The 24,124-nt window shown below is 41.6% G+C and overlaps 6 protein-coding genes across 8 annotated transcripts; 3 read left to right on the plus strand and 3 right to left on the minus strand.

Annotated features, from left to right (window-relative positions):
• Positions 1–1,180: 1,180 nt before the first annotated feature.
• On the minus strand, positions 1,181–2,457 carry LOC108126474 (odorant receptor 85c-like). The gene is made up of 3 exons (XM_017243082.3): positions 1,498–2,457; positions 1,289–1,444; positions 1,181–1,237 (listed from the first exon to the last, which is right to left on the minus strand). The coding sequence occupies exons 1-3, from the start codon at positions 2,455–2,457 to the stop codon at positions 1,181–1,183; spliced, it is 1,173 nt and encodes a 390-aa protein (XP_017098571.3).
• Positions 2,458–2,955: 498 nt separating this feature from the next.
• LOC108126509 (odorant receptor 85c-like) lies at positions 2,956–4,237 on the minus strand. The gene is made up of 3 exons (XM_017243116.2): positions 3,284–4,237; positions 3,075–3,230; positions 2,956–3,012 (listed from the first exon to the last, which is right to left on the minus strand). Exons 1-3 carry the CDS (start codon positions 4,235–4,237, stop codon positions 2,956–2,958), a joined length of 1,167 nt encoding a protein of 388 aa, XP_017098605.2.
• Positions 4,238–6,733: 2,496 nt separating this feature from the next.
• LOC122321635 (endoplasmic reticulum chaperone BiP-like) lies at positions 6,734–8,828 on the plus strand. The gene has a single exon (XM_043212388.2). It carries the CDS (start codon positions 6,826–6,828, stop codon positions 8,791–8,793), a length of 1,968 nt encoding a protein of 655 aa, XP_043068323.1. The 5' UTR covers positions 6,734–6,825; the 3' UTR covers positions 8,794–8,828.
• A 3,562-nt stretch (positions 8,829–12,390) lies between these two features.
• LOC138926642 (uncharacterized) lies at positions 12,391–13,743 on the minus strand. The gene is made up of 2 exons (XM_070281471.1): positions 12,582–13,743; positions 12,391–12,521 (listed from the first exon to the last, which is right to left on the minus strand). The coding sequence occupies exons 1-2, from the start codon at positions 13,422–13,424 to the stop codon at positions 12,417–12,419; spliced, it is 948 nt and encodes a 315-aa protein (XP_070137572.1). The 5' UTR covers positions 13,425–13,743; the 3' UTR covers positions 12,391–12,416.
• A 2,962-nt stretch (positions 13,744–16,705) lies between these two features.
• LOC108126557 (transmembrane protein 135) lies at positions 16,706–20,361 on the plus strand. 2 transcript variants are annotated; one of them, XM_017243203.3, is made up of 5 exons: positions 16,706–17,285; positions 18,567–19,512; positions 19,570–19,710; positions 19,776–19,942; positions 20,003–20,361. In XM_017243203.3, exons 2-5 carry the CDS (start codon positions 18,583–18,585, stop codon positions 20,130–20,132), a joined length of 1,368 nt encoding a protein of 455 aa, XP_017098692.2. In that variant the 5' UTR covers positions 16,706–17,285; positions 18,567–18,582; the 3' UTR covers positions 20,133–20,361. The 2 variants fall into 2 exon arrangements, with proteins under 2 accessions (XP_017098692.2, XP_070137651.1); XM_070281550.1 differs by lacking the exon at positions 16,706–17,285 and adding an exon at positions 18,063–18,241.
• Positions 20,362–21,199: 838 nt separating this feature from the next.
• On the plus strand, positions 21,200–23,472 carry LOC108126485 (transmembrane protein 135-like). 2 transcript variants are annotated; one of them, XM_070281768.1, is made up of 4 exons: positions 21,200–21,468; positions 21,525–21,952; positions 22,143–22,919; positions 22,976–23,472. In XM_070281768.1, exons 2-4 carry the CDS (start codon positions 21,800–21,802, stop codon positions 23,411–23,413), a joined length of 1,368 nt encoding a protein of 455 aa, XP_070137869.1. In that variant the 5' UTR covers positions 21,200–21,468; positions 21,525–21,799; the 3' UTR covers positions 23,414–23,472. The 2 variants fall into 2 exon arrangements, with proteins under 2 accessions (XP_070137869.1, XP_017098580.2); XM_017243091.3 differs by having other exon boundaries at positions 21,530–21,952.
• Positions 23,473–24,124: the final 652 nt, after the last annotated feature.

Below are 24,124 nucleotides of genomic sequence, written 5' to 3' on the forward strand. Positions count from 1 at the left end.
AGTAAGTAAAATTTTTTAGCCCACAAAAAATATGTCATACCAGGAACAGAGCAAGGGAAATGGGAAATTGACAAGCCCTCGGGCGGTTTTTCAGTTTGAGTTTGAGTTGGTGGCATTGGGCAAAAAATAGATTTTAATATATTTTATGCACGTGGCTTTCCCAAACAATAACTATGGCAGGTGATGTCGGAATTCGTCAAAAATGAAAATGTTATACGAGTAACTCCCACATCCTTCCTTCGACTCCGCCTCCCACTTCCCACGCCCACTGACACGCTTCAACGCATAAATTGCTAATATTGTTGAGTGCGTGCACACAGCCACACATCATGGAAAAACTGCATTAGATGCCATCAAACCAGTTAGTTGTCCGTTGCCTAGAGAAGGAGCTATCCTCCTAGCTCCCATCGCCAAGTTCGAAATTGTTAAAAAAAAAATTCACCAACAACAAAGAAGCTTTGCCCGACGAAATGAACTACCAATCACCCTAAACGTTTAATTTATAAACTGACTTTTAATAATAAAATTTTGTTATTTTCATTCTGGTTTATTTTTCTTATATTTTTTAAGATAAGCATTTTGTATGTCGTTGAAAATAAGTTCAGATATTTATCCTTTTATAAACTAACAAAGTCAAGTTCCAATCAAGTCGAAAATACCTCTCCACTTTCCTTTAACAAACTGCAAAAACTCATAAGCACAACTTGTATGCAGTGAAGCGTAAAATTTACTCTGCAATTTTCTTTTGTAGCAGCATATTTCCTCCCTTCAGTGAAGCCGTAGAATTGCCTTTTCAGTGGCAGCTACGAGCGCTAAAAAGATTGCTACTATTTTTCCTCTTTTTACCCCAAAGCTGCGATGCGGATGGACATGCGTGGAACTCGTGCCGCCGCATAATTACGTTCGCGTTGAGCCTTTGAAAGCATTGTATGGAGTGCTTGGTGTAGGGCTTAGAGCTTGAGGGTCTATCATGGTCATCTTCCTTTGCAATTTGCACATGTCTTGCAGCAAGGCAACAACTAATCTCTTTAAAAAGTTTTGAAAAGTATCCTAAAAACGTTTTAGGTTTTTACTAAAGAACTGATTTTTACTACACCAATAATAGTATTGATTCTACATAGAGCATTGAGTGCGATAATCCACTAAAATCTTGGTGATTAAAATGCCATCTTGCAATCTTTTAGTTTACATACATAGTGCGGAGCAAGGTAAAGAATTTGTACGACATTTGTAAGAGCTGAAAAATATTCAAATAATATCAATTTATTTATCTACAAACGATACCTACCTCAGTAAACGTGGATCTGGTGACAATTAAGAAAACAGTGGCTTTTAAATAGGTGATTTTCTGGGCACGATAAATTATTAAAATTAAGCCACGCTTGTATCGAATGTCGGCGTCATACCAGTCTTGACTGTAAGCAGCCAGAGATATATCAAAGCCCTGAAAAAAATATTTATTTTAAAGATACTTTTTTACTCTTTTAAACCTCATACCGCATCAGCGACCAACTGTCCGTAATAGGAAATCAGATACACTTGGCTAGTCGAAGAGAACAGGAACAGAAAAAGTTTGAAAATCATGTCGGGAGTAACTCCCACTGTCATCTGAAATCCCACAAAGCAAATCAATCCCGAGGATACCATAAAATTAAAAAGTAGGGGGATTCCAAAGAGATCGTTTATCTCATTTAAGAGGCGAAGGAGACTTTCGTGGTAGCTAACAATGTGGGCCAAAAATCGTGAGTCCTCCTTCCAATCTCCGCTCAACTTATGGTTCTTCAGCGTGTTCGCTAGATGCTCAAAATGCATCACTATCAACGTTACCACGGCGCATATCAGGAGATCCGTTGAAATTTGTGATGCTGCCGCAGTGCAGCCTGCCAGGTTTTCGGAGAACAGCAAAGGATAATATGACCAGTTGTCCTGCCACTCCCACGGAATGTAAAGCAAATAGGGCAACATCCTGCCCACCTCTCTTAGATTTAGTAATTTTTCGTAGACCAGATACTCCACCAAGGGGTACAAGTTAAATGTCCAGATGAGCAGCGAATACAGAAGCGAGTATCGAAAGCTGATCTTCAAAAATGAGCGGAGGAAATCCCTCTCTTTGTAGGCCTCCTCCTGGGTGTCTCCATGCGGATGAATATCCTCTAATCGCCTCATTAGTTCACTTAATTGAGGCTTTTTCCAAATAATGAAGGATATTTTGCTGGCGCCCACAAAAACGAAGGCAATGTACGATGATACAGTCACAGCCTCAACAATGTTACCCTCTTTGTAGGCCATCCAGAAGTAAATGCTTTCTGCAAATGTCACCAGCAACAGGTTGAAAGAATGAGCCCCATATAAGGTCCAGGTTCTTCGACTTTCTTTCTGATGTACCAAATCTATTCTGTACGGCTCGATACCCAGCAAGTTGTAGAAGAAAATTGCGTATTTCATAAACTTTTCCATTTTATCCGGTTGCTCAATACTGAATGACTACTGGTTATGGATTCCTATGTATTTATACCAATCTTTCCTACCTTCTAATTAGGTCTATTGATTTTATAATATATTTTTTGTAGGCGATGACCTTATGTCATTAAGTACTTCCATTACTTCAAAGTTCAGGCCAAGGAATTGCAATTCATTACAAAAAATAATAAGGCTTGGCAATAGGTACTTATTTTTGTATACTTTTCAAAAAAGTTTCCGCCTATCCAAGTCCTTGAATCCTTCCACCTGCTTAGCCAAATTCATAGTTCAAAGCCACGCAAGCTTGTAATTATTGGTAGACCCCTACATTGTAAAAATAGAACTACCCTATCAATTCATCATAAAGAATTCTACACAATTGGCAAATCTGCAAATTTACTTATATAAGCATTACTTATTAAAAGATTAAAAACATTTAAGACCCTAAATCCGTAATTTACATAATTCGCTGTAGCACTTGCAAAATAAAATGTTTTATTTTATATACATGGTTCGAAGTAAAGCAAAGAACTTGTAAGAAGTCTGAAGGATCTGAAAATATTTAAATAAGAGTCTTATTAATGTATGTTAAGATATGGTACTCGAACACATACATCTGTCATTGTGGCCCTGGTTATGTTCATAAAAACAGTGGCTTTTAAATAGGTTATCTTTTGGGATCGGGCTATAATGAATACAAGAGCTCTACGATAGCGGACATCGGCATAGCTCCAGTCTTGTTTGTAGGCGGCAATCGCTAACCCAGAACTCTATAAGACAAACAAAATTATTTCATTTTTTTAAGCAAGACGATGTATCTTACCGCATCAGCAATCAACTGGCCATGGTGGCAGATCAAGTACACCTGACACATAGAAGAAAAAAGGAAAAGAAATAGCTTCACCAGAAGATCCGGCGGCACCCCGACGGTCATTTGAAAGCCAACAAAGCAAATGACAAAGGTTGAGACCATAAAGTTCAATAACAGGGGTAGTCCGAAGATTTTATTAATCACTTCAGTCAACCGTAGAATACGCTGATGATAGCGAATAATTTTAACCAAAAATCTCGAATCCTTCTTCCAATCGCCAGTCAATTTGTGATTCTCCAAACCCCTTCCTAGATAATCATAATGCATCACTATCTGGGTGGCCACGGCGCAAAGCAAAAGGTCCGTGGAAATTTGACCCGAGGCAGAGGTGTGTCCTGCAAAGTTTTGACTGAGGAACTGTATATAGAAGGAAAAGTCGCCTTCCCACATCCACGGATAGTACTGGGGATACGGCAAAATTTTTCCAACGGTACGAGATTTCAGCAACTTTTCATAAACTAGGTACTGCATCATGTTGAAAAGATTGAATGTCCAAATCAGAATCAAGTAAAGAAGCAAATAAGTGAAGCTGATTCTTGAGCAGGAACGCAAGTAACTTTGCAGACGATACTTCTCCTCCTGGATGTTCTTGGGGTAAATCAGTTCCAGTTCCTCGACCATACTGCTGAGCTCACGCTTTTTTGACCAGATGAAGCACATCTTACTCATTCCGACAAATACAAATCCTATGTAGGACATCACGGTAACAGCTTCGAGCAACTTGCCGTCGGAAAGGGACTTGCCCAAGTACATGAGCTCTCCCAAAGTAATCCCACCAAGGTTGATCACATTGGCCCAGAAAAGAAGGTTAACCGAAAGGCTTCTCTTCTGCAAATTAGAAGATTTCGTATACGGTTCTATGCCGACGGACGCGTAAAAGATAACGGCGTACTTCATGAACTTCATTTTGTTTTCCAACTAAAGAATGCGCCATCTGGCGACTTAGGGTCCCATTTATAACCTTTTTGTAAGGAGCCAGGCACTAGCTATTAAATATACCATCTAATAATATAATTATAGATCTGATTATTGTAAATGCATACATTCCGATTTATAATGCGACTAATTCTGGGCTTCGTTCGCAACCTAATTATTGATTTCGTTTACATTAACTTCCGATAATTGTTGTGCCTAAGCAAACGCAATCACGATTCCCATCCCAGGCAACCACTTACTCCTCAGTTTATCGCTTGTCTGGGCCAGCCACACAATAAATCACTCGGAGATTGAATCCGACGGAAAGCAATTGAAACGTTTGAATAAATGCAATTCGAAAGCGAATCCTTGAATCGTCGAACTGGCGAATGGGCAAATCCAGCGCATCCTGCTCGAAGACCCGGACGCGGTCTAATCCCCGACACTGAGGTAAAGTGAAGCGATGGGAATTCTTTTTTTCGCTCGCACTTCAAATAAATTAAATCTTTTCACATTTCAACAATTCAGCTTAGCCGCAACCGAAGAGCATATAAACAGAATGAATTACTCTTGCAGAACACGTTAGCCCAATTATACGGCGGCTCTGGCCAAAAATTTTACAGTAGAACTTGACTAGTATTGGTCCGTTTTTTAGCTCCTTGTGGTACCACAGTTAAAGGAAAGTATATATAAAGTATAAAAATTCAAAGACGTTGCATAAACGTAAAAACAATATAGACATTTTGGATAAAAAGGAAATCATAAGCCAATAGGTAAGTAATTTTAAAAAGGCCTCCAAATTATGTAATATGAACGCTGATCTCAGGCCAACACTGCGTATGAGTGATATAGATAAAAATTTGAACCATTTCTTCATGGATCATGGATCTTTTATTAACATTTATTAAGACAAACCTTTCTTATGGTTTTCAGTGGTCCAACACTGGGTATAATTAATAAAAATTTGCCAAAATATGAATTTGTAAACCTAAATGTTAACGAGCCCAAAAATGTATGGATAATTATGTTAGTCACAAACAAATTTATTTAAATTTGTTATTTAGACTTCAATCAGAATTGTAACTTAGATTAAGCTTAAAATACCTTTAGCTTAGTTTCACTGTATCCTGCGATTTGACCGTATTCGATACAAAATCCAGGTATGTGCGTTGCCCCACAAAACTATGCAACGCAAATGCAAACAGAGCGATTACAAGCAAGGAAGAAGGACTGGGGGTGTAAGGCTCCGGCAAAGCTACCAAAACTGACCGAAAGAGATTTTTGGGCCAAATTGAAAGACAAAAGCCCCGAAATGTTGCTTTCAGCGTGGAAAACGAACAAAGCCGGCAAAAGGCATTCTACGGTTTTTTCCGTTTTGGCCATTTATCACGCATGGAAATAGAAGTGTGTGTATGGCCAGAAGAGGCAAGGACGAAAATACTAAACGGCGGTGGAAAATTGAGGTGGACGAGAACAACCTGGAACTTGAAATACAATTAAAGCCCTGGGACCCACTGGCCAGCCGGACGCAAAAACTTTTCATGTCTCAAGCCTCAAATCTCAGGTGAAGAACCGCGTGGGGTTGCCAGGTTTCCGGTTGCCTCCACCACACCCCAAAGTCTTCGTACTCCTTGCATCCCCCATCACCCTATCGGCGGCAAGCCAAAGTTATTGTATGCACACACACACATACCCTCACCTGAACTCTAAGGATGGGTTGGCACTGGTGTGTGTGTGTGGCCAGTGCAAACTTCGTGGAAAAGTTTTATGAGCACCAAACTAATTTCGTTTGACTTTACTTCGGGGATATTGCACCTTGGGTGGGATGACGGGAATTGATTTTGGTCGCAGTTCCTCTTGTTGACGTTGCCGTTGTACCTCCCCCAGAACAGACACATTTGCATATGGAAGTCTACCCACTTCACGTTCAACTTTTGAACGCAGCGACCTCAGCTATCTCAGTTAGCCCACTGTCATCTTAATCTATTGCATGGTTTACTAATGTCAGGTAATCTAACTTTCTAACTAATAACACTTTGTACGGCTGGGTATCTTAGGCGTTTAGAGTGGCGCCAAAATCTTTTTAATCATTGGTAATGCATTACAGTAATGCATTTGGATTCAATTCGTTCCAATATTTTGGCGCAGTTTGATACAGAAGCGATATATAAACCCTTCAAGGTATTCCGCTTGAGAATCGGATGTGTATCGGCAAAGATATAGCCTCCGCATTCACCCATACTGGCCTTCCCTTGAATTCTTAATTTTTAAAGGATCCTCTACAAAAATAGAGAAAAAATCTAAAAAAATATGTGTTCCTATATTTTTATGCAGATGAATACAAAATCGATGTACAAATCTTTTAAGGTATGCCGCTTGGGAAATGGAGCCTTTGCATTCACCCATACTGACCTTCCCTAGTATTCTTCATTTTTCTTCATTAGGTGTGTCCATGTAAGTAGAAAGCACCGGCAAAAAGCAGGAAAGTAGCCACATTCACTCTGTCACTTTTGATTGAATCGGTCACATCTGAAAAAACTTCAAAGCGATAAGTTTTTTTTGTTTGAAAGATATTCAAGATGAGGTTATGCATATTGCTGGCTGTCGTGGCCTTTGTCGGCCTCTCGCTGGGCGAGGAGAAGAAAGAAAAAGACAAGAAGCTCGGAACTGTGATCGGAATTGATTTGGGAACCACATACTCCTGTGTTGGTGTTTACAAGAATGGGCGCGTTCAGATCATCGCCAACGACCAGGGTAACCGTATCACGCCCTCGTACGTAGCCTTTACCGCCGACGGTGAGCGTCTGATCGGTGATGCCGCCAAGAATCAGTTGACCACCAATCCCGAGAACACCGTCTTCCATGCCAAGCGTCTGATTGGACGCGAATGGTCCGACACCAATGTCCAACACGACATCAAGTTCTTCCCCTTCAAGGTCGTCGAAAAGAACTGGAAGCCCCACATCAGCGTGAACACCTCCCAGGGCGCCGAGGTCTTTGCTCCCGAGGAAATCTCCGCCATGGTTCTTGGCAAGATGAAGGAAACCGCTGAGGCCTATCTGGCGAAGAAGGTCACCCACGCTGTCGTGACTGTCCCGGCTTACTTCAATGATGCCCAGCGTCAGGCTACCAAGGATGCTGGTGTGATTGCCGGTCTCCAGGTGCTCCGTATCATCAACGAGCCCACAGCTGCTGCCATTGCTTACGGTCTGAACAAGAAGGAGGGCGAAAAGAATGTGCTGGTCTTCGATTTGGGCGGCGGCACCTTCGATGTCTCCCTGCTGAACATTGACAACGGTGTGTTTGAGGTGGTGGCCACCAACGGTGACACCCATTTGGGTGGTGAGGACTTCGATCAGCGCGTTATTGATCACTTCATCAAGCTGTACAAGAAGAAGAAGGGCAAGGATATCCGCAAGAACAACCGTGCTGTCCAGAAGCTGCGTCGTGAGGTCGAGAAGGCCAAGCGTGCTCTGTCCGGATCCCATCAGGTGCGCATCGAAATCGAATCATTCTTCCAGGGCGATGACTTCTCCGAGACCCTAACCCGTGCCAAGTTCGAGGAGCTGAACCTGGACCTGTTCCGCTCCACCCTGAAGCCAATGCAGAAGGTGCTCGAGGACGCCGACATGAACAAGAAGGACTTGGACGAGATTGTGCTGGTCGGTGGCTCCACTCGTATCCCCAAGGTGCAGCAACTGGTCATGGAATTCTTCGGCGACAAGGATCCATCCCGAGGCATCAATCCCGATGAGGCTGTCGCTTTCGGTGCCGCCGTCCACGCTGGAGTGCTCTCCGGTGAACAGAATAACGATGTTATTGTCCTCCTCGACGTCAATCCTCTGACCATGGGAGTCGAGACTGTCGGCGGTGTGATGACCAAACTGATTCCCCGCAACACTGTCATCCCCACCAAGAAATCCAAGTTATTCACCACCACTATCGACAACCAGAACAAGGCCACCGTCCAGGTGTACGAGGGCGAGCGCCCCATGACCAAGGACAACCATTTCCTGGGCAAGTTCGATCTGACTGGCATTCCACCCGCAACTCGTGGTATTCCCCAGATCGAGGTCTCCTTCAAAATCGACGCCAACGGTATCCTGCAGGTCAGTGCCAAGGACAAGGGCACCGGCAACAAGAAAAAGATCATCACCAACGACCAGAACCGTCTGACTCCCGCGGACATTGATCGCATGATCCGCGATGCCGAGAAGTTCGCTGAAGAAGACAAAAAGCTCAAGGAGCGCGTAGATTCCCGCAACGAGCTGGAGTCCTATGCCTACAGCCTGAAGAACCAGATCGGCGACAAGGACAAGCTGGGCTCCAAACTCTCCGACGAGGAGAAAACCATGCTGAAGTCGGCCATCGATGAGTTCATCAAGTGGCTGGAACAGAATCCCGATGCCGATACCGAGGAGTACAAGAAACAGAAGAAGGACCTCGAGGCTATTGTCCAGCCGGTGATCGCTAAGCTGTACCAGGGTGCCTGTGGTGCTCCACCACCAGAGGGCGCTGATGGTGATAAACTCAAGGATGAGCTGTAAGGCATTATGGCAATTTTTTTTGTGATCCTCTACAATAATAGAGAAAAAATCTACAAAAAAATGTGTTCCTTTTTTTATGCAGATGAATGCAAATCAATGTACAAATTTTTTAAGGTATTCCGCTTGGGAATCGAATAAGAATTGGGGTAGATATAGCTAATGCTGTGAACCCTATGGGGGAAAACCCCATTTTCAAGGGATCCCATCACAAAAAATGGACAAAAAATCTAAAAAATATTTTTTCTCACGATTTTGATGCAGAATAGAGGGAAATCGACCCAGAAATCGTTTAAGGTAATCCGCTTGGGAATCGGATGAGAATTGGGGAAGATATAGCCATCACTGTGGACCCTATATGGAAAAACCCCATTTTCAGGGGATCCCATCGTGAAAAATGGACAAAAAATCTAAAATATATTTTGTCTCGGGATTTTGATGCAGAATGGTGGAGAATCGATCCAGAAATCGTTTAAGGTATTCCGCTTGGGAATCGGATGAGAATTGGGGAAGATATAGCTATCGCTGTGGACCCTATATGGAAAACCCCATTTTCAAGGGATCCCATCGTGAAAAACGGACCATAAATCGAAAAAATATTTTTTCTCACGATTTTCATGCAGAATAGAGGGAAATCGACCCAGAAATCGTTTAAGGTAATCCGCAGGAGAATCGGATGAGAATTGGGGAAGACATAGCTATCGCTGTGGACCCTATATGAGAAAACCTCATTTTCAAGGGATCCCATCACAAAAAATGGACAAAAAATCTAAAAAATATTTTGTCTACGATTTTGATGCAGAATAGAGGGAAATCGACCCAGAAATCGTTTAAGGTATTCCGCTTGGGAATCGGATAAGAATTGGGGAAGATATAGCTATCGCTGTGGACCCTATATGGAAAACCCCATTTTCAAGGGATCCCATCGTGAAAAACGGACCAAAAATCGAAAAAATATTTTTTCTCAGGATTTTGATGCAGAATAGAGGGAAATTGACCCAGAAATCGTTTAAGGTAATCCGCGTGAGAATCGGATGAGAATTGGGGAAGATATAGCCATCACTGTGGACCCTATATGGAAAAACCCCATTTTCAGGGGATCCCATCGTGAAAAATGGACAAAAAATCTAAAATATATTTTGTCTCGGGATTTTGATGCAGAATGGTGGAGAATCGATCCAGAAATCGTTTAAGGTATTCCGCTTGGGAATCGGATGAGAATTGGGGAAGATATAGCTATCGCTGTGGACCCTATATGGAAAACCCCATTTTCAAGGGATCCCATCGTGAAAAACGGACCAAAAATCGAAAAAATATTTTTCTCAGTATTTTGATGCAGAATAGAGGGAAATCGACCCAGAAATCGTTTAAGGTATTCCGCTTGGGAATCGGATGAGAATTGGGGAAGATATAGCTATCGCTGTGGACCCTATATGGAAAACCCCATATTCAAGGGATCCCATCGTGAAAAACGGACCAAAAATCGAAAAAATATTTTTCTCAGTATTTTGATGCAGAATAGAGGGAAATCGACCCAGAAATCGTTTAAGGTAATCCGCAGGAGAATCGGATGAGAATTGGGGAAGACATAGCTATCGCTGTGGACCCTATATGAGAAAACCTCATTTTCAAGGGATCCCATCACAAAAAATGGACAAAAAATCTAAAAAATATTTTGTCTACGATTTTGATGCAGAATAGAGGGAAATCGACCCAGAAATCGTTTAAGGTATTCCGCTTGGGAATCGGATGAGAATTGGGGAAGATATAGCTATCGCTGTGGACCCTATATGGAAAACCCCATTTTCAAGGGATCCCATCGTGAAAAACGGACCATAAATCGAAAAAATATTTTTTCTCACGATTTTCATGCAGAATAGAGGGAAATCGACCCAGAAATCGTTTAAGGTAATCCGCAGGAGAATCGGATGAGAATTGGGGAAGACATAGCTATCGCTGTGGACCCTATATGAGAAAACCCCATTTTCAGGGGATCCCATCGTGAAAAATGGACAAAAAATCTAAAATATATTTTGTCTCGGGATTTTGATGCAGAATGGTGGAGAATCGATCCAGAAATCGTTTAAGGTATTCCGCTTGGGAATCGGATGAGAATTGGGGAAGATATAGCTATCGCTGTGGACCCTATATGGAAAACCCCATTTTCAAGGGATCCCATCGTGAAAAACGGACCAAAAATCGAAAAAATATTTTTCTCAGTATTTTGATGCAGAATAGAGGGAAATCGACCCAGAAATCGTTTAAGGTAATCCGCAGGAGAATCGGATGAGAATTGGGGAAGACAGCTATCGCTGTGGACCCTATATGAGAAAACCTCATTTTCAAGGGATCCCATCACAAAAAATGGACAAAAAATCTAAAAAATATTTTGTCTACGATTTTGATGCAGAATAGAGGGAAATCGACCCAGAAATCGTTTAAGGTAATCCGCTTGGGAATCGGATGAGAATTGGGGAAGATATAGCCATCACTGTGGACCCTATATGGAAAAACCCCATTTTCAAGGGATCCCATCACAAAAAATGGACAAAAAATCTAAAAAATATTTTGTCTCAGGATTTTGATGCAGAATAGAGGGAAATTGACCCAGAAATCGTTTAAGGTAATCCGCTTGAGAATCGGATGAGAATTGGGGAAGATATAATCATCACTGTGGACCCTATATGGAAAAACTCCATTTTCAGGATCCCATCACGAAAAATGGACAAAAATCTAAAAAATTTTTTGTCTCACGATTTTGATGCAGAATAGAGGGAAATCGACCCAGAATTCGTTTAAGGTAATCCGCATGAGAATCGGATGAGAATTGGGGAAGATATAGCTATCGCTGTGGACCCTATATGGGAAAACCCCATTTTCAAGGGATCCCATCACAAAAAATGGACAAAAAATCTAAAAAATATTTTGTCTCAGGATTTTGATGCAGAATAGAGGGAAATTGACCCAGAAATCGTTGAAGGTAATCCGCATGAGAATCGGATGAGAATTGGTGTAGATATAGCTATCGCTGTGGACCCTATATGGAAAAACCCCATTTTCAAGGGATCACGAAAAATCACCCCCCATCACGAAAAATAGACAAAAAATCTACAAAATATTTTGTCTCTGGATTTTGATGCAGAATGGTGGAGAATCGATCCAGAAATCGTCTAAGGTAATCCGCTTGAGAATCGGATGAGAATTGGGGAAGATGTAGCTATCACTGTGGACCCTATATGGAAAAACCCATTTTCAAGGGATCCCATCACGAAAAATGGACAAAAAATCTAAAATATATTTTGTCTCGGGATTTTGATGCAGGATAGTGAAATCGATTCTGAAATCGTTTAAGGTAATCCGATTGAGAATCGGATGAGAATTGGGGAAGATATAATCATTACTGTGGACCCTATATGGAAAAACCCAATTTCAAAGGTCGTATCAGGAAAAATGGACAAAAAATCTAAAAAATATTTTTTCTCAGGATTTTAATGCCGTATGGTGGGAAAGAGAATATCATTCTTTCCTAATATCAAGATTATAGTTGTTTTTACTCAGTCAGATTTGTTTTTTCTTGAAGAGCTGAATGAATTAGTATAAATAAATTTCTATCTTTTTTTTTTATTTTATATCTTAAACGCATTTTTGTAGCAATCGTTTATCAATGCTTTCAAAAGTGGTAGAAGTTCAGCTTGCGAATTTGGGTCGTTTTCCAAGATGACTTTTTGCTTCTAAAATTTTGTAAAACACTTTAAATATTGTCTATGAAGATCACTGGTTTGTGCACTTACCTTTCCTTCTTCAAAAATGCGCACTTGTAGGGAATATATATTGGTTTTATCGGCATCCAAATTAAAATCAGGAATAGTTGCCAATTCGATAGCTCTTTCAATTGTTTCTTGGAGGGGTTTAAAGGATTCTTTAACTTTGTTCAGCTTTTCTTGTCGAAACTTTTGAACATCCGTAAAGGTTTTTTCCAAACAATTCATTATCTCTATATTGTATTGGTGGTCTATTCCATTAGACATAAATTTATTTCTAAGATCGGAAGCTATTTGACTTTTGAGTTCAAGGTCTTTTAAAATTAAATCTTGATTTTTTTGTTCGAAAACGCCTTGAGGGCCAAAATCAAAGGTCAAAGCGCTCTTCATTGTACAGAGACTTTGACGCAACTCCTCCCTCTCCTTTTTCACTTCTATAAATTTATCAAAAGAGTGGGTAATATTTATCAAGCCTTGATTTAGTGCATTCACTGTGTTGTTCCAATTTTGGCATTTGTCGCTTTCCGAAAGACCTGCATCTATATTCTTGATAAAACTGGCGAGTGATGGGGTTACCGAATCGCACAACTTCACAATCGAATCGAAAGACTTCTGCTCCAATGCTAGGCTGCTTATATTGCTCAGGTGATTTTTGGCGGTTCCTTCGAACTCGAGCATTGATTCATCCACAATATTAATGACAACTCGAAGTTCTTCTAGCTGGAGATCATCAACGGCATCGGTACTGTAGATCCTAACTGCGTGGGAGAAGCTCTCCAATGCCCTTTTGAACACAGTCAAGTCCTCCGGACTTGCGCTGCACGCCATAAATAAAATACACAATGGCAATGCGAATAACAAATTTAATTTCATAGTTAAGCTTGAAATGACCGCTCCAATAAAAATTTTAATACGTTTTTTGGGCTACTTAAAATACGAGCGATTCGCGACTGAACTCATCGCTTAGATTCCTATCTTTTATACCAGTTCCATCCCGAAAATAGAAATGTGGAAGTGAGGCTTTCTAATTCCAATTACTCTCACTCGTTTTATAAGTAGGTGATGCTGATAAGGATTATACATACTATACGTACTATATAGTACTATACGTACTATATCTCTCACTATAAGCTATCGCTTTTCTTCTGAAATTTCGATTAAACCTGTGAACTTTTATTTTTGAATATATTCTAGAAACCATCGTCATATGGAGAAAAAAGTCAAGTTATGTTTAACTTCCATTTCCAAAGGCAACATGACATAAAGGAGGTCACACATGTAAACTATGATAGGAGGAATAAGAAACATAAGAGTCAAAGAGTGAAGGAGGAAAAGAAAGAGAAAAAGCAATAGTGGCACATAATCCATTGTTAATTTTACATTTGGTAACAACTTCCGCCCGACAAGTATCCTGGCCAGCATTGCGGCAATTGTCTGTGTGACATTTGACACATTTACTCCCTCGCCAAACAGCCGAACATGTGTGACTCCCCCTAAAGAAAACAAGGGAGTTTGAGTTTTTGCTCGAAGATGGGAATTGGGTTTCGGGTTGGAAATGTCTGTTTTGGCATTCGTTCGTTACCAACGGCAGCCGCAAAATATCTATTTTGATGGGAAGTCAGTGTGGTCTGGTCCACATTTCTGGGCGGTTTTGCTGCGGCGAATGGAAATGGAAAATGGGGCATTTGGGTAAACGATTTGGCCTCCTCCACTCTGATGATTTCGGTCTTTTGTTTTTAGGCCAAGCAAACTGGCCAGGCTTCGGTAAACCGACTTTGTGATTGAGAACAAAAAATTCGAATGGAAGCAATTAATAAAATAACAACTATGTGCAAAATTAATTGTGTATTATGCAAAAGGCTTGCTAATGGCAGGATATGCATCAATGTAGGCTGCTGCTGGTGGCTACGGCATTGGCCCTGGCCATAATCTGGCTCCCATAATATATTACAGTGACGACAAAGTCTTCTATAGCCATAGATCCTGCTGTTGTTGTAATGGCCTTGCGCACCAATGAGCAAATGAACAATTTATTACCGCTTAATTGAACACATTTGGACGCAACCACACAGACACATTCACCCAAGCACCCACCGGACACTGGGCTAAACAAATGGCCACATGCAGGCAGCATCCTGAACAGGACCTTCGCATTAAGCAATGCCGAAGGGGATGTGTGGCTCAGGATAAATGAGCCCAAGACAAGTCTATAAATGCTGGAGCAGAGGCTGGAGGTGCTGTTCGGTGGTCAAGCAGCTCAATGAACCCCAAGCCCCGGCTCTTTCCACAACCTGTCCAAAATCCGATTCGAGGGACTGCGTTCTGAGACTCCGTTCCACACGCTCCGCTCTCTCTTGGATGCATATTAAACGCACGCTTCGCTAGCCAAATTGATTCCTAAGTGGCTGCCGGATTGACAGCTTCCAGGACCCCTAGGTGCCCTTTTCTCCGCCAGCAATTACAAGGATTATGCTGCACTGCTGCTCTGCTGCACGACCTACACAACCCGGTCAAGTTCTGGGCTAATTGCCAATTGAACCCCGAAAGCTGGGGGCAACTTTAGATTAGCAGCAACAATAAGGTAGCTTCCACGACCGACTCCCGCCTCCATTTACCCAATCTTTTTAAGTGCTTACTTAGCGCCAGGCGACACGTCAGAAACAAAGATTTATGCGGGGATACCAAATACCAGGGAGCACCGAAGCCCCGAATCAACGAAACACCTCAAGTAAATTAAGTAAGTGCCAGGTCCTGACAGAGTCAAGTATGTTTGATATACACGACATCCAGCTCCAAAACACCGACACTCTTGGCTAAGCCGCGGCAAAATGTTGGAGGTGGAGATGGGGCCGGGCATCACACAAAGCAGCCGCAATTTCGCTAAGCATTTGAGCGGGAAACACCAGAAATGAGACTTAGCAGAGGACCGCAAGGAGCGCAGGAATGGTTCGGAATCCATCCCCCCATTTAGGGCCTATGTTGAATGAACTACTTAAGCGCTTTGGCTTTCAAAATAAGCCATCATGCCCCAGGTAATAGAAACGGCAACAGCCGCAAAACAATAACGAAATATTTTGTATATCCGCCTGAACTGAGAAAAATTAAGTAGATTTTAATAACTATTCGGGAAAGTTATAAAAATATTGCATATAATGGATCACTGAAAACATAAAGTAGTGCCCGAAAAAGGTAGTAATTATAATTTTACTTATAAAGTTTATTGGAATTCCAATTTCTTCTAGTGTAATGGTAAATTAAAAGAGGTTGAGGAGCAGGAAAACACGTCAAATGGTAGAAATGGAAGCAAAAGTGGAATTGAAATAGCAACTAAGCCTGAGACAGGCAGAGATACACTTATGAACTACAACCAAAATCCAATTGATGGCTCGGCAACGGGAAGCTCGCCCGCAACCTACTCGAAATGCAAACAATTTCGCAGGCCAAGTGCTCTACTAGACTTTCATCCTGCGCCCGAGTCGATTGTGGCTTGAATTGTGGCCTAGGAGGTCACCGCAGGATTCGTAAATGAAAATTTCAACAACGCGTTGGCTTCAGGCCGCAAGGTGAGGAGGTGCAAGATGGCTAAATTGGCTTCAACAGATTTGTTGGATAATTGCAGCCAATTAAATTTTAATACCGAGAAAGAATACCATTTCAGCTTGATTCTAATTTAATTTTATGAAATCAGTTTTTCGTTTTAGGAAGTTGAATCTGAGGCAACTATTCTATTTATTAAAATTTTGAATCTGTCGATTGGTCGAGATGACCGGTCTTCACTAATTTCCTTTTACTTTTTGTTGTTTTCTTATTATCAGCTCCACTCTTTAATTGTTTAAACTTTAAACTCATTTTATAAATAGTTTAGGCTAGAAATAAATGGTATAATATTTTTATGTTCAGTAGCGGTAAACTTTTTATTAAATTTTACCATTGAAGTTTTAATATTTAAGTATAACCTACATATATTTGCTATATAATGTACAAATAGTTTTTTTTATTGTTTTAAGATTAATAAAATGAAAATAATTTCAAAAATTAAATAGTTATTTGCCATCCACCAAAATAAAATAAAATTTGAAATTCCCGCCACCTAAAGGTGGTAGAGTTCCACCCCTAACTTGGCACATCTACCTATCGATATACCGATAGCCACTCGGGCGTATTATTGTTTACAAAACGCGCAATTGAACAGCCGCTCGTGGAATAAATGCTAATTAAATAAATACTAATACAGAGAATCGGACCAGCTGGACATGCAGCGTTCCAGCTAGCAACTGCAGCACTTGCTGCCCATTTGCTGCAGCAGTCGAAGGGGCAAAACGGAAACCAGAGACTCTGCCGACACCCGACCACTTGTTGTTGTTGGACTTTGTGGCCCCGGAGATAATTACGACTTTCATCCAGCAGCCGTATAATATATGCATTCACTGCCACCGATGCCGAGGGCAAGATCCGGAAATCGAATCGGAGCGGAACAGATAGTCCCAAACGGAGCAACCAAGGAGCAGTGCGTCGCTGGAAACTTTCTTGTCAAATTTTGCGATTCGGAGTGTCGAAATAGCAAGCATTCATCCGAAAACATCGAGAGACAGCATATCAGCAGCCTATAGCCCAACTGGAAGATTGTTAAGCGTCCAAAAAAACCAGCTGCCGTATCTCGAATCAAGTTGCCAGCAAATCGGTGATTAGCCAACGATCGCTTTATTGCCCAGTCAAGTGTACAAGTAGTTGAGCGTAAGTGCCGTCCGATAAGGTGGGCAAGGGATTTGATTAGCTATTAGCATTTCTAGTGGGAGCCCCACCGAGTCCATATCTCTGACACGTAGCGATTACCTTTAGTTCTTGAATATATCATTTTTTATGCAAATCTGGGGCAAAGGTTCTTCGCGCTTTTACATTCTCAGTCTAAGTTGGATTTAGTATTATAAAGGCCTACATTATTAAGTCAATATAGTTACTTTAATAACTTAATTCGTATATATATATATATCGTGTAATATAGACAATATAATATGAATGAGCTTGTTTTTTCTTGATAGCTTAAATGAAGCTATTAACTTTGTCATATATTCAAGGTAGCTAACTTAGAGTTTGACCTATACCTTTTAAAATAAACCTCAGTTCAGTTGCAGTTATATTGCTCATAACATTTTTTTTTTACTTCTCATCAACGTGTAAATAATCATTGTTAGTCACCAGACTTTAATTAAGTTTCCTTGATTAAAAATGTAAAACTAAATTGGCTCTAAAGTTAATCAAGAATTCATAAGCAACAAACAGATAAATTTGTTGACAAACCCATGATCCATAGATAATACTATACAGGAGTAATAAAATCACACCATTCAATGTTCCCTTTGCCCTTGCTACTGGCAAATCTCCTTGCCTGGCTAATCTATGATGTATCTTATCGTAGACAAGCCATATATTATGATATACCAACTGTAATCCGCCAATCCAACTTTCCAGGCTATTGTCCATTGGGACAGTTCAGTTCTGGCCTGGCCAGCAGCAGCTGCAGAGCGTTCCCCTGCGAAGTAACACGAAATCCCCAAGCTTATTTTAGGAATAACTTTTCAAGTTCAGTGGAACAACCGATAGCCTCGTAAGAAGCACAATAACCACCCGTACACTTGTGCCCAACAGATAAGATTAAAGGTTAAACATCGGACTCGGACACCCCATATTAGGTGACTAATGGTTCCACCTACGCAAAACAGTTGTTCGAACACTTGAGATTTTATGATACAAAAGAATTTATAGTATAGTATTCTTAGTAACAAAAACTAAACTAAATACTATAACCCATGTACATAAAAAATCCCCATCAGGATTAGGGTAACAAAAAGTGGTCCTGAAACAAAGAAAGTGTTGTGCAATCAAGATATTTATTTATAAACATCTGATAGAAGTCAGTTCAGTGCACTCTGATTATTCGTATCAAAAGAATGATCAACAAAAATCAATATAAATTCGCTAAGCAACCAATTAAGAAGTACACTTTCTACTTTGCAGTTGTGGACTTTTCACTATGACGGGGCAGAGTAAACTAATTTCGCCACTGAGCATTACCTGCCAGGAGTTCCAGCACCCGTGGACGGATCACTGCGCGAATGCAACGGCCGGGATTCTGCTCTCAGCAACGCCTTACTGCCTGCGGGTCTATACCGTGGTATATGCCCTCTCGCTACTGATGCGCCACCGAGTGCCCACAAAGGAGGATCTAAAACGTGCCATATTGGGTATCATACAGTCGACAGCCTTCCTGGTGACCAATGCCTACACCTTCATTTTGTACAACTGCTTGCTGCGGAACTCACTGGGTCGATACCATTTTAGCACAGTTGCGTTTGTGCCCTGTTTTCTGGCATCGTACACGGCTATTCTGGTGGAGCGGCCCGCTCGCAGGCCACTGCTGACCCTTTACGTGGCTAACGTAGCAACGGAAACGTTATGGAATATGGCCGAGTCGCGCGGCTGGGTGCGATCCCTGCGTCACGGACAGACCATGATTTTTGGCTTGAGCATAGCGGCACTGCTCTATATCTACCGGCTGGGTGGCTCCAAGGACTCCATTTTCAATATCCTTCGCATTTTTGTGGGCAGAGAAGAAGCGGGACCTGTGGCAGAAGCAGCACCCATAGTGCCTGGTGAGCAGCCCGCGCCTTCTCAAAGCCGACCCGCTGTTAGCTTCTCAACCGTCTCGGACTGGGTACGCGTCTACAGCAACCTGATACGCGCCAAGCATGCCAGCTGCCGACACCAGCAAAGCTGCGTCGGCTACGCGGTGCTGGGCGGGATTAAGCCCTTGGTGGGCGGAGTGGCACTCCAAGTAGCCCTCAAGCTGGTCATGAATTTCAAGCGAATCATGGCGGGAAAAATGCAATGGAATAAGCAGGTCTTCAATCACAATACCCTGAAGTTGGGCATCTTTATGGGAAGCTTCTCATTCCTGTATAAGGTAACTATAGAAATGAACTTTGTCAGTAATATTTTGTATAAATATTACATTTTTCAGTCAATCTCATGCTTGTTACGGCACAGTTTCAATCGGGATGATGCCCGGTTTGCCATTCCCGCCGGATTGGTTGCTTCCCTGACATATACTCAGTATCCCGATAACACAGTTGCCTTGTATGTTATGTGGAAAGCAGTACAGGTTAATTCATCCATTATATTATTCAGGGGAGTTTAACTACTAAAGACTACGTTCTTCATTAACAGATCCTTTGTGACAAAGGCCAAGAAAGTGGCATCGTGCCGAAAATACCCAACTTTATGCTGTTCCTATACTCATTCTTTACTGCCGTTCTGTTCCATGCGGGCATCCTGGAGCCAAAAAATCTACGTCCCAGCTACTACAAGTTTCTGCAGGCCATCTCAGGCGAAAGGTTAGCTAATTTTATCTAAAAAGCATTAGTCTTCAACTAACATTCTTTATTGCTTTGCAGATTAAGCAGGTTTAATCTAAGCGCCTTTGATGTATTCGGCTTAGAAACCCAGAAACAGGCGGTGGAAACCATCAAATCTCTGAAGATTGTGGAAAAGTCGGTACTCCCGGCCTTCTCATTAGCCTCTTGAAAATTACCAAGATCATATGTGGATCGAAGGCCAAACCATATCTCCATTTATACGCAATTTAGAGATAGTTGTACATATATCTAATTGTACTATATCAAGAGTCTCCCGCTCTTAGAGAGCGTCCAACGATTATTAAACTAAGCCTGTGTGGGTGGGATGTAAATTATGTTGATTGTTTTTATTTCTTGGTATCAATTTTTATTCAATAAAACTATGAAAATCAATAATGGTATTATATTTATTAGAGGAATTAGATTATTTATAAAGTTTATTTCACCTATAAATGAAGGAGAAATCAAAGTTCGGAACACGACCGTGTGAAAGTTTTTTTTTGGGAGCTTCAGTTAAGAAAAGTGTTATTTCTTATCAAGAACCTTAAAAAAGGCCACACGTGCCGGGTGAAGCTTTTTTAAGTGATAACAACAATGCGTAAACAAACTTTTATGAAAAATAATTCGGTTGCCCCAGACACATTTGGAGCTTCTATGATGTAGCTTATTGGCAGTTTGTTGCTAAGGTAGTGCCAAGCGGGGTATTCCAATCTTGACCAGACTCAATACTTGGACTCAGATACCAAATTATATCTGAATGGAAAATTTTCGGGTTTTTGACTTATTGAAGCACACAGATATTTGGTAAGTTTGGTACTGGTAAGTTTATAGATCGTTGTTTAATTTTTTGAATTAGGAAAAAGTATCTTTTAAGAGATAAAACATAGCTTATTAAATACTATTTTTTGGAAAAAAGGTTAATGCGGTGGAGTTACACATTTTTAAGATTTAAACTACAAGTCAGTCTTTTCATTACTATTTCATTTCATTATTGTTATTTTCAATTGCGTTGCCGAAATCTAAGAAGTATCTAGTGTTGGAAAAATAATGGGTTTTCTGGATTGGGAATAAAAATTCCCAAAGAGAGCAAGTTAAAGAGGCCTGATAGGAATACAATGCACCCACATTTCTCTTAGTTATAGATAAGTTATAATGGCTGTGACGCAACGTCAACAAACTGATCGGGTATTGAGGAGTATATACACATTGTATGAACACATGGGAAACTTTCGGCTCGCGTGGTTCAGATAAGAACGAACCACTCCGGGGGAGAGGGTACTCCCTAGATTACGGCGAAATGGTACTCCTAAGGCGTGCTTCTCCAAAACCAACCCCACTTGTCCAATTCGTGGCTAGAGCATTGGTATCAGTTGCATTTGGTGGCTGATTGGGCCCAAACGTGATCAGGGACCGGTACCATAAAAAAAAGTATTTTTACCCCTAAATATAACAATAAACGAAAACATCAAAGCCGCAGATGATTTGGAAAACAATCTTTTAACAAAGTAATTTAAATGAGATTCGATATTAAATAATACAATTAATAGAATTTTTTTTCTAGCGAAGGATTAAGTTTAAATTTTGCAACAGAAAGTACTGGTTACTCCGAGTGATAGCTAAGAACCTTCGTACTTGAAAATACACACCGTGCTAATGGGAAACCCGTGGATTCGATTAAAAGTAGACCATTGAGATTAAGTAGCAGCATTTCGGATTGAATTGGACGAGGCGGTCACTCTTTCGACGAAACAACCTTCCACGATAAGCTTTATCACTCGGCCAGCGCCAAAGCCATTTTGATAATCATAGTCCGTAAGTCAATATTCAAAGTGGATCATGGCAGCCCAGAGTAAGCTTGCGGAAATAGCCTTCAGCACCACCTGCTTTGAGCACAATCATCCATGGACCTCCAGCTGTGCCGCTGGAACGGCGGGCATGATGTTGTCCGCCATTCCGCCGTCCCTGCGCACCTATTGCACGGTCTACCTGGTGAGTTAACAACAGGAAATAAACAAAATAGTTTGAATTCCCAGGTGTGGCATGAATATAGAAAAATACCGATGATATGAAATTTTGTAGACCGAAGTACAAAGTTCAGATTTTTCATAATATTGATTCTTTTTGTTTTTTATAAAATATAAACATCAAATACTAATTTTTTATATTTTTTATCATCCAGTTAGCCTTGGTAATGCGTGGTCGCATCCCCTCAGTCAAGGACCTCGGACGCACCGTGTCCGGTATCCTGCAATCTACCTCGTTCCTCACCCTCAACGCCAGCCTCTATGTCTTTGCCGTTTGCCAGCTGCGTAGGCTACTTGGTGGATTCTACCTAAGCACAGTGGGTTTCATACCCACCTTCCTGGCCAGCATGGCTTCCCTGGCCGTCGAGCGTCCAGAACGCCGAGTGCCCCTAGCCTTGTATGTGGCTAACGTGGGCAGCGAGACTCTGTGGAAAATGCTAGAGGCTCGCGGTCTGGTCAAGTCCATTCCCAATGCCCAAGTGTACATCATGGGCCTTGGTGTCACCGCCCTGATGTATCTTTACCGAACTGGCCTGCACAAGACAGTGGCCAAGGATGCCACATTTAAGGCTCTGGACCTAATTCTGGGCAAGGAGGAAGCGGGTCCACTTAAGACTCCGGCGGTGACCACGACGCAGAGCTCCCGACAGAGGCCCCTAGACTTCCGGAGCATTACGGCGTACCTACAGATCTATGACCAAATTCGTTCGGCCAAGCATCCCAGTTGTCCCCACAAGACGGGATGTGTCCAATACGCCAGCCTTGGATTTTTAAGACCGTTCCTAGGAGGCGTGGGACTGTCTGTGGGCCTCAAACTGGTACTCAACATTAGCAAAATAATCAACTTTAAGATGCAGTGGCGCAAGCAGATCTTCAACAAGGGTTCTCTACAACTCGGACTGGCTCTAGGAATCTTCTCCTTTTTGTTTAAGGTATGTGTTATGGTGTTATGTATTATGATTTGACTCTTTCTATTTCATCCTTTCAGAGCACCTCTTGTGGCTTGAGGCATGGCTTCGGTTTTGACAATGCTCTCTTCGCTATTCCGGCGGGTTTGATCGGTTCGGTTGGCTTCTTCCGCTTCCCCAACACTACCGTGTCCTTGTATGTGTTGTGGAAGGCCCTGCAGCTGTTTTACAACTGGGGCGTCTCCGAGGGAAAGCTGCCTGTGGTGCCTCACTTCACCATGATTATGTACAGCTTCTTTACTGCGATCCTCTTCCATGCCTGCATCCTGGAGGCTACGGCCCTGAGACCCAGCTACTACAAGTTCCTCATGTCCATATCCGGTACGCGTGTCAGCCGCTTCAATGTCAAACCGTTTGAGGTCTATGGCCTTAAGAGCCAGGATCAAATCAACTCTATGATCAAGAAGCTGAACATCGACATGTCCTCGGCCCTGCCCCTTTTTGCCCTGGCTTGCTAGTCCTTTTTATTTGTTTTTGTTCTACGAAAGCCAAATACAATAAATATGTTTCAAAAAGATGCAACAAAACTTTAAATTAAATGGCCGACCCAGAATGGCCATTAAGGACTTTTATGCGAGGAGCAGCAGAGTGGGGCCCGCATCAATCACAGAGCCAACAAGCCGCTGGCACCCCTTACCCACATCCAGGCGGCACATCCCAGGCCCCTGGGCCCCAAAAGCCAGAAACCTCACCGCTGTGACAACTCTAGACGGCGGCTCCGCGCTGCTCAATTATTTACATTTATATGTCATATAAATTTATTGCCCACCATAATTCAACCGGGCCGGGCCGAGACGAGGCGAGCTGAGACGAACTCAGAGGAGTTAAGTTGAGCTGAGACCAAGTGGAGATACCACCGAAATGCAGCTACAAACTCAACTAAAATAAAATAAAAAAAAAAAAATAATAATAAAACTGAAGGGAAAATGAATAAAAGGCCAGTACAAGGTTCCAATACAAGGAAACCAACTTAATAAATTCCCTTTCAAAAAGATTTTTAAAGGTTAGTCTCCGTCTTTATATCCTATTATTAATAACTTTAAAAACTGTATTTGCTTTTTTAATCAAAAATGTTTAAATATCCAAAATTTAGGGTATAATAAACACTATATGTCCTTCGTCCTAATGATCATCTTGGCCAAGGATGGAAGCGGAACTGAAACTGAAAC

Source organism: Drosophila bipectinata, chromosome 3R, assembly GCF_030179905.1.
Source record: "Drosophila bipectinata strain 14024-0381.07 chromosome 3R, DbipHiC1v2, whole genome shotgun sequence".
Lineage (NCBI taxonomy): Eukaryota > Metazoa > Arthropoda > Insecta > Diptera > Drosophilidae > Drosophila > Drosophila bipectinata.

Coding starts and splice junctions, on each gene's coding strand:
- LOC108126474 (XM_017243082.3), bottom strand. CDS start 2,457: ATGGAAAAGTTTATGAAATACGCAATTTTCTTCTACAACTTGCTGGGT. Junction 1,445..1,497: donor GACAGTTGGTCGCTGATGCG/GTATGAGGTTTA, acceptor TATTTTTTTCAG/GGCTTTGATATATCTCTGGC. Junction 1,238..1,288: donor CCAGATCCACGTTTACTGAG/GTAGGTATCGTT, acceptor AATATTTTTCAG/CTCTTACAAATGTCGTACAA.
- LOC108126509 (XM_017243116.2), bottom strand. CDS start 4,237: ATGAAGTTCATGAAGTACGCCGTTATCTTTTACGCGTCCGTCGGCATA. Junction 3,231..3,283: donor GCCAGTTGATTGCTGATGCG/GTAAGATACATC, acceptor TTTGTCTTATAG/AGTTCTGGGTTAGCGATTGC. Junction 3,013..3,074: donor CCAGGGCCACAATGACAGAT/GTATGTGTTCGA, acceptor AAATATTTTCAG/ATCCTTCAGACTTCTTACAA.
- LOC122321635 (XM_043212388.2), top strand. CDS start 6,826: ATGAGGTTATGCATATTGCTGGCTGTCGTGGCCTTTGTCGGCCTCTCG.
- LOC138926642 (XM_070281471.1), bottom strand. CDS start 13,424: ATGAAATTAAATTTGTTATTCGCATTGCCATTGTGTATTTTATTTATG. Junction 12,522..12,581: donor GCATTTTTGAAGAAGGAAAG/GTAAGTGCACAA, acceptor ACAAAATTTTAG/AAGCAAAAAGTCATCTTGGA.
- LOC108126557 (XM_017243203.3), top strand. CDS start 18,583: ATGACGGGGCAGAGTAAACTAATTTCGCCACTGAGCATTACCTGCCAG. Junction 19,513..19,569: donor GCTTCTCATTCCTGTATAAG/GTAACTATAGAA, acceptor TACATTTTTCAG/TCAATCTCATGCTTGTTACG. Junction 19,943..20,002: donor CAGGCCATCTCAGGCGAAAG/GTTAGCTAATTT, acceptor ATTGCTTTGCAG/ATTAAGCAGGTTTAATCTAA.
- LOC108126485 (XM_070281768.1), top strand. CDS start 21,800: ATGGCAGCCCAGAGTAAGCTTGCGGAAATAGCCTTCAGCACCACCTGC. Junction 21,953..22,142: donor CCTATTGCACGGTCTACCTG/GTGAGTTAACAA, acceptor TTTATCATCCAG/TTAGCCTTGGTAATGCGTGG. Junction 22,920..22,975: donor TCTTCTCCTTTTTGTTTAAG/GTATGTGTTATG, acceptor TCATCCTTTCAG/AGCACCTCTTGTGGCTTGAG.